The sequence below is a fragment of the Aplidium turbinatum genome, chromosome 9 (genome assembly GCF_918807975.1).
Source record: "Aplidium turbinatum chromosome 9, kaAplTurb1.1, whole genome shotgun sequence".
Lineage (NCBI taxonomy): Eukaryota > Metazoa > Chordata > Ascidiacea > Aplousobranchia > Polyclinidae > Aplidium > Aplidium turbinatum.
The window spans coordinates 2,257,795-2,276,640 of record NC_137480.1 but is presented as its reverse complement, the minus strand read 5'-3'; the positions used below and the strand labels follow the sequence as shown (position 1 = coordinate 2,276,640).

The 18,846-nt window shown below is 38.9% G+C and overlaps 1 protein-coding gene across 1 annotated transcript; it reads left to right on the top strand.

Annotated features, from left to right (window-relative positions):
- Window positions 1-11,757: 11,757 nt before the first annotated feature.
- LOC145777087 (uncharacterized) lies at window positions 11,758-15,199 on the top strand. Its single transcript, XM_082588374.1, has one exon. It carries the CDS (start codon window positions 11,897-11,899, stop codon window positions 13,394-13,396), a length of 1,500 nt encoding a protein of 499 aa, XP_082444500.1. The 5' UTR covers window positions 11,758-11,896; the 3' UTR covers window positions 13,397-15,199.
- Window positions 15,200-18,846: the final 3,647 nt, after the last annotated feature.

The following is an 18,846-nucleotide window of genomic DNA, read 5'->3' as shown; positions in this document are numbered from 1 at the left end:
GATGTTTGTTTGTCAGCATTGATGTTTGCTTGCGTCCATCTGCCATTGTATATCGCTAAGCTTTATAATGTAGGCTCAGGCCTCGAAATTCACGGCGGACATCGGACATGTCCGCCGTCACAGCATGTGATGTTTGCAGGAAGTACATCTAGATCGGTCATATTTGTCCGCCGAGAAATAACACAGGAACTAGCGATACAAAATCGTCATTGCATAACACGAACAATTGTTGCGAGAATATAATTTCCAGCGCATTCTAGCGCGCATCTAGAAAATGTGAATACGGTATCCCTTAGCTTCCATTCAAGGAGGAAAACTTTCGATTTTTACATTGCTTCAACGATTGATGACATTGAATCAGCCTAACAAAGGTGAATTCTTCGCTAAGAATCGATAGGAGTACAGGTACTTCTACGCTAATCACACGCAATTTAGTTCAAGTTTTACGTCACAATGTCTGGCTTTGATCTCCGAGTAATAATGATAAGGCAAGGTTGGTTACTAAATTAGATTATACGAGTAGGCTATTACAGCAAGATGCAACAAAATTTGTTAAGTTTTGGTTTTACAGTAAGAAAGAAAAAACCCAAGGAAAATTTACTTTCGCTCACATGACACGCAAAAATAAACTTTGCACAGCAAAAAATAGTAGCGTTAGCGTAGAAATTTTCCGACTCCTGCCCAGAGCATTGTGACGCAATAAGCCACACGACCTCGTTCGGTGGAAGTTAATCAGTTATGTGACGTATTGACCAGCTACACGGCGCTTTGATTCTTCAAGCGCAAGTCGTTGGTCTGATGAAAGCCTTTCAGAGTGACTGAATTTTTAAAAAGACTTACTGAATTTTTAAAAAGCCTTCTAAAACCGTAGTTATAGTTCTGAAATGGCGAAGAATTATTATCAAGATAAAGTGATTAAGCATGACGATCGACAGCTAAAACTGGTGTGTCCGCCGAGATAGCTGCTCAGACCGGACACGTTTGTCCGCCGTCAACAAAAACGAATTTTGAGGCCTGAAGGCTACTTTGAATTATATGCTGGTCACTTTGAACTTTAGCTCTTTCTTAATACGCGTAGACGTAGATACTAAACTGAGCAAACAGCAAACCGCACCTCGTTATTGACACTCCCAAGAAAAAACAAAGCAGAAGAAATTAAAAAAAAAACGTTTTTCAATCATTGTTACTATGCTTCAAAGGCACCATGCTGGCGTTTATCAGCTACCGTACGTCTGTTTCTTTTGTTATCTTAGGAGCAGCGCTGTTCTTGCAACAAGTAGATCTTTTAATTGAGATCGATCCGCAATGAAGGTCAAACTAACGCAAATCTGAACTTAGAAACATTTGATTTAAGATTTTTTTGAAATAATTTGCGGGGGGGAAGCCACCCCGAGCTAAATTCACGGGGGGGCGGCGCCCCCCCGGAGTCGGCGCCTATGAACTCACCGAATCGGACTCACCGAGTAGTAGCAGACCCTGCCGAACGACGCATTACATTTTTGCTCTCAACAATTTAGTTTGGTGGCTGTAAACAGTTACAATACTTCTTTTAAAAAAAAGGCAGTGGCCATTTAACCGGCTCCGGTCTTTTAATCTGAAACACTATTTGACCGGTCATGATATATTTTTTTTCTTTTTCAAAGCAAAAGACTCTGAGAGGAAAAGAAAAAGTGCCTACATAACTTCTAAATTCAATAGTTTTATTCAACAAAATCAGGGGAGCAAGTCTTTTAGGTGCAGACAGTTAGGCACCGGTCAAATAGGCGCGCACACTGTGGCGTCTGGATATTTAGGTGCGGAGCACTGTGGCGCCCGGTCATTTAGGTACTAGTCCTAGTAAATTCTGCAGATTGTATCAGCTTGGCATGTAGGGCAATGCTTTTCACACAAAATGTTGTATTGCACAGAAAAATATGTTATGGCTTCCGTGAGTGAAGCTGCTTAAACCGGCAATGCTTTTCACACAAAATGTTTATATTGAACAAAAATATTAAGGATGTGCCGATTCATCGGAATCGGCAGGTATCGGCAATTTTTGGAGAATCGGCATCGGAAAAAATTGCCGATTTTTTCCGATTCTTTATCAAAGTTTCCTAATCAAAAGTAGCGCGAGCGCGTGGAAATACCGATCAAAGAACAGCTTCTTTGAACAACCGCATCAGCGTCAACTAGCATTCGGAGAGCGGTAGGCTAAAACTCTAAATTATGACGATTGTCCGCCATTTTGTAAACTCTTGTTTAGTAGGCACGAGATCAAAATACTTTCTTTGAAATGACGAAAAACGTTCAAAGAGAAAATTAAACCAGATAAAATATAAAAGTTGAATGATTACACAACGGTTAGAAGTTAAAGGAGAAATGGATTATTACGTAATAGTTATTAGCTTGCAGTATGCGAGGCGCTAAAAGCAAGTTAAGTGAAAAAGCGAGGGATTATAAACTGCAAAGAAAATGAGAACAGCTGTCTGAAAGATTCAAAACGCTTTTAGAAAAAAAAAACAAAGGGCGTCAATGGAAAACAACGTGTGAAGTTGCAAGTTATATCTTTTCAGACGCTGAATTGCAGTGAATTAATCTTGTCACTTAGTAAACACGTGAAAAAAGATTACCTCGTTTGCGCAATAATCACTCGATTGTTTGTTCAACCCATGAAACGGACTATGTTACAGCCAAATGCTGTCCCAGCTCTAGTCGGCATTCGGCAAAATTAGGTAGTTTTCTTTGATCTGTAGAATATACCTTAATGCAGACATTTTTAGCGCAGCAAGAAGAGAAATGATTTGGTGGAAAGCAAAAAATACTATGTTTCCTGAGCTGAGCAAAATTGCAAATAAATTGCTTTCGTCACCACCATCGTCGATCGAAAGCGAACGAATTTTTAGCGCAGGTGGCAATATTTTTACGCCTCAACGGAACAGACTTACTCCAGCAACTGGAGAAAAGTTGATGATATTGCATTTTAATTTATGTGCCTTTAATTTTGAATATTAAAAAGCGGAAATGTTCTTTGTAATTATTGTTTAATCGTTGTAAAATTCGTAGTCACTGAAAGTTGCTTAATTTTAATTTACTAAGCAGAGAGAAGTAACTTCCAAGTATAGGCCTATTACGCTTAATGCGTTCAACAAACAATCGTGTGATTGCGCAAACGTAATCAAACCAGCTACCTGGTAATCTTCACGTGTTTGCTAAGCAACAAGATTGGCTGCAACTCTGCGTTCGAAAACAATAGTAATTTCTTCACAAGATGTTTTTCTTTTTTCGCCTATTGATGCGCTTTGAATGCAAGGCTGGTGTGTTACTTTTTAAAGGTTTTTGTATATTCAATACCGCTGCGTTCATTTTCTTTTACACTCTAGTCTTTATCTTCTTTTTTGTGGCACCTTCTTGAATTCTGCGAGAAAAATACTGCAAACCGCACAAGATAATATTTTGCACACTGCATTAAGCTACGTTTATTTTGCACTCGGTGAGCAATGGCGATTTTTCTCTTTTCACTGATTTCCGCAACAAATAAAACGCGTGTCTATCACCACTTTGTAGCGCGCAAGAAGCCAAGAACTACCGTAAAAAATCACGCTGTCTAGAGCAGGCGACAAAGTGAACGCTTTTAGACATTTCAAAGGCAGCAACTTGTAACAAAATCGCAACCACTTGTAGAGCGCCAACTAAAAGCAGCTTCAATCATTTAACCAAAGAATCGGAATCGGCAAATATTTAAGAATCGGCATCGGCAAAAATTCTGTAATCGGCACATCCTTAAAAAAAATATGTCATGGCTTCCGTGAGTGAAGCTGCTTAAACCGGCAATGCTTTTCACACAAAATTCTATATTGAACAGAAAAATATATTGTGTTTTAATGCGCGTGTTCGGCATTTATTTGTTAGTCGACGTTTGCGTCGGCGAAAGCTTTATTAATAAATTAATTACTCAAGTTTCCGAACATGACTGAGTTCACTTTTAGTCAAGTAATAACTACACTAAACATCAGTAAAAAATATACCGTAGCCTATACTCAAGCAGGTGGTAGGCTTGAGTAAAGAGTGACTTAGTTTTCCGTCAAAACCCGGACTAGGTGTAATAACGAGCAAAGTCGCACCATTATGCTTGTACAGTAATTTGTAGCCAGGGTTCATATGCCCTAAAGAAATGTATTCATGTAGTAGAGCGTTGTCTCATACGTAGGGCTACTCGCCACACGACCAATCCATCCCGAGTAGAAGCAATTGCGAAAGATAACAGATTAAGTAAAGTTCCATCTGGCTGCAACCTGTGTTCAGGATGCATAGCAAATGTCCTGTGGAGAACTGGAGATGTGCTAATATCAAGAGTAGTAGAGCGTTGTCTCGCACCTCATCTCCACACGCGCATTAACAAAACAACATATTTCTGTTCAATATAACATTTCGTGTGAAGAGCATTGCCCTACATGCCAAGCTGATACAATCTGCAGACTTTACTAGGAATAGCACCTAAATGACCGGGCGCCACAGTGCTCCGCACCTAAATATCCAGACGCCACAGTGTGCGCGCCTATTAGACCAGCGCCTAACTGTCTGCGCCTAAAAGACGTGGACTCAAAATCAGCGGCGTGCACGATGTTTCTCGGGCTGGTATCCCCAAGGGTATTAGTTCGATGCTACCCAGAAGCATTTTATTTCAAACTAAATTGCCTGCCAAAACACACTGCCTAAGAAGATTACATAGGCCTATCACAACACAGACGAGTCGCCGAAAGAAAGACAGTCGCTCGGACCAGGCGCGAACAAATCGTCGCTTGTCAGGAGGGATTCCGACTTAGAGGCGATCAGTCGTAATCCCTCGGAAGGTAACTTCGTGTCGCTGGCCGATCAGCCAAGCGCACAGACCAAACGTCTGAATCTGCGGTTCCTCTCGTACTTGCAGAGTTGCTGTCACGATGACCCTCGGTTGCGAAACAAGCTTCATCAGTATAGTAAAACCAACCTGTCTCACGACGGTCTAAACTGTAGGAACGTGAGCTCACGTTCCTCATTGGTGGGTGAACAATCCTACGCTTAAGGGCTGAAACGTCTGGAAACACTTCTCGTTGACATTTATTTTTATGTTGCTTGAATATCAGAATGCCATTTCTTTTATATAAAAAACAGTTTTTCTAAAAATGTAATTTCAAAACCAAAAAACAAGTCACACATGGCTGGCGTAAAAAGATAAAACTTACACAAGTTGTGGTAAATTTATTCATAAATAAACTGTTAATTTTTTCTGTCAAATTATTTTTAGTTGCAAAATATTTGAAGTGGAACAATTACATCAATGATTGCTTTTGACTGTTGGCAAAAAGATGGGTGCCCATTATTTAAGCACAACTTTCAACCATTCTTTAGTTTGATGCTGGCAACATTATTATGTTGTGCATAGGGGAAACGGAATGGCCCGTTTCGGCTAGTCCGATTCGGCTGATCCGATTCGGCTATTACCCTTTTCGGCTACAGCCCGATTCGGCTAGTCCGATTTGGCTGATCCGATTCGGCTAGTTCCCTATTGGGCTACAGTCTTTAGCGGTTAGTTCCCTATTCGGCAATTTTTTGAAAATCCAACGATAATCCTTCTGTAATCCAACAAAATCCAACATCGTTTCTTTTGCATTCCGACAAATTTAGCGAAAAATGTTTGAATAATCAAATTTCTTTTACAGTTGAAATTATCGAAGCTTTAGATGAGTGGGGTTTTGACCTAACCATTGAGATCTTAAAACTAAAAAGCGAATTAAATTTATTTTTGAACTATTACTGTTTGCTCAGATGAAATTGACATGTATCATGCGTCGCCGTCTGCATGCAAACTTAGAATATATTAGAATCCTCAACTATTACAAAATTCTAAATCCAACGACGCTTTCTGTTTATTTACTGTAGAGAATTTTGTATTTTGATCTCGAAGCTTTAGATGAGTGGAGTTTAGACCTAACCACTGAGATCATAAATCATATTTATGACACCGGTTACATCCCTAGTGATATGGTACGTTCCATATTCATAACTTTACCAAACCAAATCGGAGCAACAGAATGCTCACTCCACAGAACAATTAGCCTTGTGAATTACGTAACAAACAGCTTACTCCAAATCATGTTGATGCGATTGAGACCAAAACTACAATCGGAAATTTCAACAGTACAATTTTTATTTGTTCCAGACAAAGGGACCACAAAAGGAATTTTTACATTAAAAATGATAACAGAGAGATGTGTCCGATCTCCAGATCTTATCAACGCTTACAGTGAGATGATTTTGAGAGACATCGAACATATGAATGGAGTAAAGGTTGGGGTACAAAATGTAACAAGCTTGAGATACGCTGATGAATGATGATACAGTCCTGATAGCAGAATCTGCAAACGATCTACAGGACTTATTAAATTGTGCTGTCAATAACAGTACACGAATGGGTAAGAGTTAAATTCAAACACAGAATGTATGACCGTATCAAAAATGAAAACTTATCCAAATTGCAACCATACATTCAATGGTGTGTTGCACTCAATGGTGTGAAACAAGTTGATAAATTGAAATATCTTGGGTACACTATAACTTGCGATGGCAAAGTGACACTGAAATTAAAAAGAGAATCGCTATAGCAAAGGATACTTTCAGTAAAATGAGCGTAGTCTTCAGGAATCGCAACATGACAACAAAGACCAAAATTAAACTTTTGAAAGCATATGTAATATCAATTCTAACCTACGGATGTGAATGCTAGACAATAAGTAACGATATGATAATAAGAACAGTTAGAAGGCGCCAGATGCAATTTGTAGGTCATATTTACAGACAGGGAGATTTGGGATGGGAAAAAGAAGCAGTGGCCGTCAAAGATTAACTTATTTAAACAGATTGAATCAATGGGCCACAAACACAACAGTTAAAACGAACGATTTTATACGAATGGCAAATGACAGAAAAGATTGGAAGACCATGATCGCCAACGTCTGTATCAGATGAGACACATAATCATCATCAATCGTTTCTTTTGCATTCCGACAAAGAAAAATAAATTGAATTGAAATTTAGCGAAACATAAAAAGCGAATTGAATTTATTTTTGGACTATTAAATTAAAATGTTGCTCACATAAACTTGACATGTATCCTGCGTCACCGTCTGTATGCAAACTTAGAATATATTCGAATCCTCAACTATTACAAAATTCCAATCCCTAGTTTAACAAGTCAATACAATCAATACGGTACATAACAAGTAGGGTGGGTCGAAACGGACTTTTTCTCCGATTTCATTGCTACAAACTTTCTTTCTTGCGAATAATCATAAAACGACATTCCTGAAAGTTTGAGCTTGATCGAACATCGTCTTCATTTCTAAAAATGCTGATTCTTGCCAGTGTTCACTACCTGTGAAATAAGTAGGGCCAGTAAAAGTCATTAAAGTCATATTTTTTTGGTAATGCAGAAAGTTGTCAAACCGATAACAGTGAAACAACGACGTTTCTACGGTGTCTATTTAAGAAGTTATAAAGTCATAAAAAGTTATATTTTCTGTTTTAGATCATAAAATATGACTTCATTTTTACTTCAAAATACAAAGATTGAGCCGGAGTAACTTTGTAAATGCAGTTCAAACAGCTCCTGTAGACATTGAACTTTGATAATAATTTGTGGAAGGGAGGCAATGAGAGTTCTCACGCTGAGTCTCACTTAGCATTGGAAGCAACATTTTTATTACTTTCTGTAGCCTAGTAATAGCGCTTGCTGTTTGATGTTAATTTGCATTGTGACATCATCTTGACACATTATTTTGCAACACACAATCCAGTCTCTGAACATTATAAACACTTGCAGTAGGCCACTACGTCGCTAATAAGCTGAACCGTCGTAACTCCAAAAATGCAGTTTTGAGAAAATTGAATTTTAAAGTTCACGCTGTGTTTGCTGTACATTGTTTGATCTTTCTAAAAGTTCTCTAACGGAAAAACATGAAAACTATATATACATTGTCTTTCATGGAGCTTTGTTGTTGAAAAAAAGATAATTCTTTTTTGCAAAAATTGAACGTTAGAAAAATGAGTATGGACATACGATAGTTTAACAATAAAAAATTGTCGAAATGTAGTTACAATAAAACAGCAAAATTGTTATGCGAAATAGAAAGAAATATAAGTAAGCCTTGAATATCAACATGCAAAAAACGATTGAAAGAAAAATTACCTAAAAGAAAAGGGAGTGTTAACGTGAAACGTGTAAAATTACTTTCAGAGCAGAGTATCGTAAGTCCCATTTTATTATTTTGCAAAACTATCGTAACTCCAATTTGCGATAGTTCATCATTCTGTATCATCAAAACTAAAGCAGATGGACTTACGATGCTTTAACAAAATAAACTGTAGTTTATAAAGATATCAAATCAACCAAAAACGCAATTTTGAAAAATTTGGACTTACGATAGTTCAGCTTAACGGCGACTAAGTCAACCAGTGCTGAGACCTCAAGAGTCAAGGGTACTTTTCGAGTACAGAGCTTTGACTCGTACTACTAAGTAGCTGGTTTGGTAGGTAGGCCTACACATAGGCGCCGACTTTTATTTTTGCACGGGGTGGCAGATAGCACAATATGGCAACCTATAAACTTTCAAACTGCATGTTTTTGTTTGATTTTTACTAAGCATTCGAAAATTGCATTTTTTTAATTTGAAAATAGATATTCATTTAGGGGGTGGAGCTAATTTTATTTCCGAGTATTTTATAGCTGTCATAATTTATAGCGATATTAAGCAGTTTAAAATTTTTCAAAAAAGATTTTTGGGAGAGGCAATGGAAAGATCGTATTTTATTGATTAATAAATCCCATTGTAAACCTAACAAATGTAACAATGACTTATGAAAAGTAACAAATAAAACGATCCCAACAACAAGGAAACAAATCGTAGCCACGTGTTGCGTAATCTTCACGTAGCTTGCTTGATGTTACGCAAGTATCATGCTTGTGACAAAAACAATCATTTTCTTCGCAATACTGTATTGGTTCACCTCTTGCTTTACGTTGACTTGAAGCGAAAACCAATAATCAAAAAAAGATTTAAACGTCCGTTCAAATTACATTTATTTGCAGTAAGTAATGTAACCTAAACGGGGTGGCTGCCATCATGCCATAGAGGTTATGGGGTGGCGTGGCTGGCCACCCCGCAAGTCGGCGCCAGTGGATGCATTAGACATTTGAATTTTTGTAGTGATTTTCAAGTGAAATAGAAGTGTTTTGTTAGTTGTTCGAGTGTGTTATTGTTCAAAATACATGTAAAAACTTACATACGAGTTATTAATTAGAGATTAGCATAAATTTGATGCTTAAAACAAAGTCATATATTATCATATATTTCAAAAAATAAAGTCATATTTTTCAATTTTTTAGGTAAAAAAATGGCCCTAGTAATAAGTAATAGCACAACGTCACTATCAAAGCAGTTGTTATTATTAGGGTAGGGCAGTCCGTGGTGCATTCCCAGGTCCAACGTCAATGCAGGTGAACAACGGTTGCAATTATTACAATTCAAGTACTTGACATTTCTTGGCACATTTTCTCAAATGATCAAAATATAGTCATCATAACACACATTATTACCTGATTTGTTGCCACACAAGTGTTGATGCGAGCCTTGCATTTCTCATCACGTCGGGAACAACGCCAGTATTTCTTAAGCCCGTCTGGACTATATTGAGCTAGTTGAAACATGTAGCCATCATGTAGAAAAACCTCACCTTTGCGCTGCGTACTAATCGATTCCTCTGCCATGATCAAGTAACATCAACTGAGAGTCTAACGAAGGAACTAACCAAAGGAATTTCAGGTCATGTAACGCCGAAACCCAGGTTTACTCTAAACTGCCACTTAGGTTTTAACTTCATCTTTTATTGCAAACGCTATTTGGCAACTGTCTTTTTTTCGTTGACACGTTTTCGCTGAGACTTTATCTCATTAACCCCTATTGGTAATCATGAAAAGTGTTGTTTTCATGTAAAACACATATTTTGAACGAACCCAGACATCAAAACTCGTCATTTTTACATTGATTCAACGTCTGCAGACGTTGAATGAATGTAAAAATGACAGATTTTGCCGTCTGGGAAGGCACTCAAAGGTAAACACTGGATAAAATGCAAGAATGCAAAAGATACCATATTGTCGAATTAAAATACAAAATTCTCTAAATAAACAGAAGAACCGGACATACATATCTCTGTTATCATTTTTAATGTAAAAAATTCCTTTTGTGGTCCCTTTGTCTGGAACAAATAAAAACTGTGCTGTTGAAATTTCCGATTGTAGTTTTGGTCTCAATCTCATCAACATGATTCGGAGTAAGCTGTTTGTTACGTAATTCACAAGGCTAATTGTTCTGTGGAGTGACCATTCTGTTGCTCCGGTTTTCTTTGGTAAAGTTATGAATATGGAACGTACCATATCACTAGGGATGTAACCGGTGTCATAAATATGATTTATGATCTCAGTGGTTAGGTCTAAACTCCACTCATCTAAAGCTTCGAGATCAAAATACAAAATTCTCTACAGTAAATAAACAGAAAGTGTCGTTGGATTTAGAATTTTGTAATAGTTGAGGATTCTAATATATTCTAAGTTTGCATGCAGACGGCGACGCATGATACATGTCAATTTTATCTGAGCAAACATTGATAGTTCAAAAATAAATTTAATTCGCTTTTTAGTTTTAAGATCTCAATGGTTAGGTCTAAACCCCACTCATCTAAAGCTTCGATGATTTCAACTATAAAAGAAGCGATATTACAACATTCTCTAAATAAACAGAAGACGTTGTCTATTTTATGTGAGCAAACAGTTCAATTTAATAGTTCAAACATTTTTCGCTAAATTTCATTTCAATTTGTTTTTCTTTGTCGGAATGCAAAAGAAACGATGTTGGATTACAGAAGGATTATCGTTGGATTTTCAAAAAATTGCCGAATAGGGAACTAACAGATAAAGACTGTAGCCCAATAGGGAACTAGCCGAATCGGATCAGCCAAATCGGACTAGCCGAATCGGGCTGTAGCCGAAAAGGGTAATAGCCGAATCGGACTAGCCGAATCGGATCAGCCGAATCGGACTAGCCGAATAGTAGCAGACCCTAGGGGAAACCACCAAACATTTTTTTTTGTTACTTGATAAGGGCTGACGTGTGTATGGCCGAAAACGTTTGTAGCTTATAGTTTATGTTCCATTTTAATGGATTATGTTAAATGCCGTGTGGTTGCTTGGTTGTATATGTTTATGGTTGAAGAAAGTGACCTCTTTACCAAAATTGTATTATTGATGGTGTTTTGTTAGTTTAGTCTTCGTATACTTTATCTTGTGCAAAATAAACAACACATGGAAACACCTGACAGTTCTAAGTTTATGTTGTTTAAAAAAATTAAAGTTTATACTGTACTGCATCATTAAAATTACACTTGCTTATTAATACTCAGCTGGCAAAATATCTTTTTTTACATTGATTCAACGTAAGCTGACATTGCTTTCATGTAAAAAAGTCTGTTTTAGTAGCTGATGATTGCACATAAAATTGTTGTTACTTTGCTTGTATAGTGAGGCATTCCATCAACTTCTGACCAAACTGATCTTTCGATTGTGAGTTTCTCATTGCCTTTGCACTTTGCAGGTTTAGGGATGGTTAATGTGATAAAAGGTGTACTTGTTAAGTGCGACCCGGCGATGAAACAGTACCTTCTCCATCTGGATGAAACAAACGCTTTAGGAAGAAAGTTCATTTTGCAGGATCTCGATGAGAATCATTTGTTTGTTGCTGCAGAATATATTTCGAAAATTCAAGATAAGATTGATGAATTAATGGACGCTAACTCATTTGCTTTAGGTCAATAAACTTTTTTTACAATGGAACTTTCAGAGACACTATTTTCCGAGGACTCTGATGAAATTGACAGTGAACTTGAATTTGAATTGTATAGCCAACTGCATTACAGTGATCAAAGTGAAAAGCTAAAAAATCAAACTGTAGATGTTTTGCCCCTTGCTGAGATCACTGCTAGTGAAGAATCATTGTTAGACACAACATTGGTTGAAGCAAATGAAGTTTACGAAAGTGATTTGAATTCGTTGTTTGAGCAGTCATCGGATAGCAACAGTGACTTTGAAGAATGGGAGATGATGAATAGCGAATGCAACAGGACTGAAGAAATCAATAAAACAAACAAAAATTTGGACATTCATGTTACAAGCAAGTTCACAAATGCAGCTGTAAATTGTAATGTGGTGGAGGGCACTCCAGATGCGAAGTGGGATGTGATAGCAAGGGACATCTGCCCAGCGGCAAATCCGCTCCGCTACTTCGGAAAATCATCCAAGCGGTGTAAAAATTGTGACGAAGTTGGACATGTTTCTTATAAATGCCCTAATCCAAAAAAGCTAAGACCATGTTTCCTATGTGGACAACGTGGTCATTCTTCTTGGGGCTGCCGCCTATACAAAAGCTTCGAACGTTATAATTCAAAATTGGAATGTAATCGGTGTAGTAAAATCGGCCACTTAAAAACTTCTTGTCCGGACAGATGGAGGCAGTTCCATTTGACGACGAAGTCCGGCCCATTGGTCAGATGCAAGCAATCGTTAGGGACTACGGGAAATGCTACTTGCTTTTTTTGTTTGAGTGATTGTCACTTTTGGTACAATTGCACCAAACGTCATTACAAGTCTTTGTTAAAGTCTTTGCCAACACCCATCGTGTTCAATTACGATAAGCTCATCCATGTGAAAAATACTGATGATACTGCATCCGCGCAACCATCCAATAAAAAGTCCACAGGAAAACCTGCTGGCGATTGTCCGAGCTCACCCTGCAAGAAACGCAAGTTGCCTCTGAAGGAGGGGGTTACAAAACGAAGAAAAAAAGATAAAACTCCGGTATTTGGACAGTGTAAAACCTTGGATCACTCTACTAAAACTTCAGAGCAAAATGGTGACATCAAAAAAGCTAAGAAGAAAAGCTCACACAAAGTTACTGCTCAACCTACAAGTTGCAAAGTTAATCATGATGCCCCGAAAAAAAAGTGCTCGGGTGGATTGAAAAATATAAAAGTGAAAAAGTTTTTAGCGAAGACCAACACTAATAGCGGAAAGGTGACCATCTCTCCGACGGGCACTTCAGCTACCCACAAAAGCACAGGATTTTCCAGTAAGCAGAAGTTTTGCATTCAGAGAGAAATCGGCAACTTTGAAACACGGACGTTTTGGAAGCCGACGGCAGATAATAGGAACAGTCGCGGTAAAAATGTAAAAAGCAAAAAGAAATCATCCAAGTTAACCACATTTTTGGAAAATAATGGTTTTATAAAAAAGTTTATCCGTAAAAACCGTGGCAAAGAAGGGATCTTTTGATAAATCCCATTCGCATTTTTGATAGCATTTCTACTTTATAATAGAAATAACTGAGTTCATGGCTATTTCATGAAGCTCGCTCTCATAATTTGACGTTGTCCGCTAGAAAATGTTTATATTTGCAATTTCACAAATGTGTGTTTTGCAAAATTATTGAGTGCATGTTCATAAACTTTTTACCAGTGTTTTTGAACTGCAAGTTCTCTTTCATTAACTCCTCCTATTAACTTTGCTCGTATTGTCGCTGAATATCATGGCTCTTGTCGGTTAGCCACTGGCCGGTGTCGTCATCAATGCAGACTAGGCCTTCCTCATCGTGGGGTGATCTGCACAACGACAGGTTCTTGTTGATCTGCCGTCTGCAACGCACTCACAGGCAGCAATGAAGCCTCCTCATTGTCCAACAATAACTATAAACTCTCCCATACACATGCTGATCTTCATGGTTTTCTGCGCATCAGTCCTTAGCTCATAGGATGAATTACTATGCACCTACATTCACTCCATCTGCAAAGTAAAACTGCTATATTTTACACCGCTATTGAATTCATGAGAGATGCAATGTTCAAACATTGTCTACGAAGTCACTTTGTTGATACCGTAAACCGGGGCTACATTGAACGCTTTTTGACTTCAAAATGAAGTGCATCAGCGGTTTCTTAACTTATCCGTGCTAAATTGCAATATGTTAGGGGGACCAACTAGGTCTCTAAATAGCACAAACAACATTCAGTTTTAATCTCAATCTTAACCGCTTTTTTTGAAAAATTGTCGGTGTTCAAAGTAACCCCGTAAATTTTTTTTTTGATATCGGTACTGTAGTATATTGACATTAAGCAACATATTTCACTGAAGAGAACATATTTACACGAACTGGTACACGAATTGGCAATAGCAATTATGATGCTACAGGAAAACAAGAAATATGGCTCAAAACAGTTCATATCAGCATCGGTTTTGTAACTACTTGCCCCACATGTATTCTAAGTCTGGAAATCGAAGAATATTTCTGTTATTGAGAGGAATGGCTTTGGACTGTACTTTGACAACATCATCCCACTCATAGAGCATCTCATCTTTGATTTGGGGCCATCTCCATGCGTTTCGATTACACTTTGTCAATGTCGATACCACCGCTCCTTCGCTCTCAACACTTGTCACTTTACCGGGGAAATGTTGCCCTTCGTATTCAACAATTAGCCTATGTACTCTCCAGTTGCAATATCTTTTTTATAAGATCTTTCTGCTTCATTTTCTTTAATATTACCATCAGAAACCGTATCATCCTCTGATGAAGCACCATCTTTTATGCTTTCGTCCTCATACGACTCATCGCTTTCCGATTCATCTTCACCGTCCGTGCCGGTAACTGCAGTTGCACTTTTAGGTGTGCCTGCAAAAATATTTATTCAGAGCAGCAGTGCAACGAAATCGTAGCTTTTTGCAAATGGTAATGAAGTTGAACATAAAATGAACAAACAAAATAAAAAAAAATTATTCAAAGTTACCCTGGCGTTCAAAGTAGCCCCGGTTTATGGTACTAGGTAGACCTTTGAGAAAAATTGTTGTCGAAGTTATTTCAAAATCTAGCTAAATGTGGGCAAGTGAATGTTGTTAGCGCTTGCTTTTAAATACTGCATATGCTGGAATTGTATGTTACTTACGTTTAATGAATGTAGAAATGTCGGATTTTGCTGTCTGGGTTGCTCTTCAATGCTTTCTTAGTCAATTTGATGGATGCTTTGTTTTGTTAATAAATTCTAGTCAATTACGTTGCTTCAACGTAACGCAGTGTTGAAATGATGTCTGGTTCTTTGCGTGCAGTGTCATCCACTTATGACTCAACAAAGTGCTATGACGACTGCATCTCATTCATCTGACATCAACTTCTGTTCCTCCAATGGAGCTGCACTGCAATGTTACATACTTACATTCACCAAAACCTTTATGCAAATTTTAGAAGGGCAAAGATTTGTTCTTGTCTGTTTCTTATACAGTAGAACTCGGTAATCCGGATCTTCGCCTAATCCGGATAAAACTGGAAGTACCGTACAAATGATTTGTAATCTTTTTCTTGAGAAACAGCTTTGGATTATTCGGATTATTTACTCCGGATCTTCGCCTATTTCGGACAAAAGTTGCGCTTTCTCTATCGCTTTATCCGGATTTGCCCGATTTTTTGTAAGTTTTCCATAGAAACTCGTCTTCGGTAACTGTTTTCAAAAGTTTTGAGTGACTACAGATTATTCCGACACGCATGTCTGAAGATGTAATTTTAGCCAGTGTGTTCTTGCGTTAGACGCAGAGTCTACAAATACATTCATTTTACATGCATACTGCATTTCAAAAGAACTCTATCACTGGGTCGCTAATGTGGTGATCGCGCGTCTCGTAATTGGCAGATGACCACACTAATGCATTCAATTTCGGTGATTTTTACCGATACCCTTCTATCTAGGTAACGTCAGGCTTGATAGAACCGTCATCGGTTAATCCGGACCTTCGCCTAATCCGGATGGAATCGCCGGTCAAATCGAATCCGGACTAACCGAGTTCTACTGTACTTGTTCAAAATGTCACGGGCTTCACTTATGGCCGATCAAACTGGTCAGATCACAACTTCCGATGCTGCTCTAACTTTATCCTAAACAAAGACACAAAATGATGAGCATGGCGTTCTGTTACTTTCATTGGTTTTTTATGTCAAATTGTGTAATATTTATTGCCTAACAATTACTCGTATAGGTTTCGCTTTCATTGGGATGATGATAGCAATCTTGTAATTGGCTATGGTAGCTGGTTGCCCGTGGGAATATTTATCCCCGGACTGCGAAAGCCTCTTCTGAAACTTAATCTTGGCAGTTTCGCATATTTGTAAAGGTTAGAACCACCGACGCAGAACTGGCCCCAGAGATTTGACTGATCGAAGTTGCCGATTACTAATCAAGCGGGTGACCTTGTTGAAATTTTGTTTGTCTTTAAATGAATTCAACGTCCAGCTGCCACTGAATAGAGATTGGAGACCTCTCCTTGAAATAGCGCACCCACTACTACAATGAAACAATCTTTGCTTGACGTTGCAAAGTTTTGATTGAGTAATTATTGTCACTGGAGTTGGGAAGTAGTGCGCAACGTGTCATAGAGCTTTCCATTGTCAACTCAAGACAAAAGTAGCGCCGCCCTTTTAGCATATCGTAGCGACAGCGCGCCACTTTCAAAGTAGTGGATACCCACCTCTAATTATTAACATAAGCGTAAAGTATTAAATCGGCACAGTTGCCGCGGAGTCAATACCAGGGGTATCTACTGTAAACAGTCTCGTATCCCTGGTTAATAGTTACTGTTTCTCAGCAGACTGGCCTTCCTAGCCTACTTGGCGCTCACTGCCATCAGCAGTCACCAAATGCCTGCGTCCCATACCATTAGCGTTCTTAATTTTGTTCTCATCTGGCATCCAACCTGCTGAGCTTCGTCGCTGAGGAGCCACTCGGTTGACGGGCATTGGGGCCCAACCGCCTTCATTTCAAGGTCTCTGCTTACCCTAACGAGCACCCCCATCGACTGAATTCGACACCCAATCCGCCAGACGTTTAATAAAGCTGACTTGCAAAACATCTTTGTGACAAATCGGGAGCAAAATCAAAAACCAGACTCCAATCAAAACCAAACACGAAATCAGAATGGAGATTAAATGCCACCAAGCTTCGTTCGTACTTAGCCGTTTCCTGTCCCCACCATGACAGACGTGGATGCGCCTTAATCATTTTCGCAATACCCTCGGCATTTTCCATTGAATACGTACCAACGAGAAGTTCAACAATCACACCATCTTCAACCCACCACATAAATATGTAAGTCCACGTGTCTTTAATGATAAAACCACACCGGTGGCTTTTTCGTAGCCTTCCAGTGTAGTCCGGAAACATCGTGAATCTGGAGCGGTAAAGCAGGGGAGTAGGCATTCCAGTAAAGGAATTACCAGTAGCTACTTCGTAGGCCTAGTAAATAACTTACCTGAAACCACAGTTATTCGTTCTCATGCTCACTCAACCTCTGCGAAAACAAATATTAAAATGATTGATTGGTTGTCAAACCCATTTACAATTCTTCACTTTCCACCATTCCCGAAATGTTCATCTGTTTAGTTGCTATTATGATCGATTTCACTACAACGTGAGCGGTTTGACGTTTACACAATTGCTAAATTTTGGCTTAAATAATCTGATCGGCGTCTGCTTTGCGCTTCGAAGTTATTGTGCGCGTACCGCAAGTGTTGCCATGTGACCGAGCTTATCGGAATTCATTCATAACCATGCTCTAGATTCTAGTCCCTGCTTATTAAGCCCACGGTTATAAATCCTAGAAGACACCTTGATCCAGGACATGAAAACTCTCAGCTTATCTCCAGAACTGGCAGCTTCATCTTCGTCGTATGAGCTTTCTTCCGGACTATATGTTTGGGCATGAGGTCATCAGCCACTTGACAGCTGAAACTGGCAGTTGAAACCCAGCGAAACCAAAACTGTGGCAGAAGCTTTCCACCTACACAATCGGGAAGCTGATCGTGAGCTACATGTTCAGAACAATGAAAAACCTCCGTCCTTCTGCCCCGAACCAAAATATCTTGTGTTGACACTAAACAGATCGCTTTCATACCACCACTTGGTGTCACTGCGCAAGAAACTGACATTCCGAGCTGGGCTACTCAAGCGCTTGGCAAGCTCCAGCTGGGGGGCAAGGGCTGACACTTTGTGGATAGCAGCCTTAGCTCTTGTCTACTCTTCACTAGAGTACTCTGCACCTGTTTGGTGCCGCAGTGCTCACTACCACAACATCGACACTGCCATAAACAGCGCCCTGCACACAGTGACCGGATGCCTGCGTCCCACACCATTGGACAATTTTCCCATTCTCGCTGGCATCCAACCCGCTGAGTTTCATCGCAAAGAAGCTACTTTGTCTCTCGGCCGACGGGAACTGGAGCCTAACTATCTTCTCCACCACAAGATCTCTGCTCCCCCAAACGAGCACCCAGTCGGCTGAAATCAAGACACCCATTCGTGCCGGTGTAACGGTCCAGGAGTTACTGCGGTCTGAAAGTTACCGTAACTTCTGGACCGCGTAAGCGCGGTCTGAAAGTTACTGCCAGTCCAGAAGTTACTAAAACAGGGTTTTCAGATTTGACGCTTGCAGCAGATTTGTATCAATGATTTCAACATTGGAAACATGTTGAACTTGAAGAATTATCCACCATTGCATCTTAACAACATGATTTACAGCAGAAACGTAATTGGAAATGAAGCGAAAATAAGATGAAAGTTAAAAGATGAGTTTTGTACCAGAAATTGTTGCTTTTTTGGAATGAAATTTGAATTTGTAACCTAACAATTTACGTAGGCTATCATTTTAACCTGATTTGTTTGTATTATACCATTTGAAGTTGTGTCCGT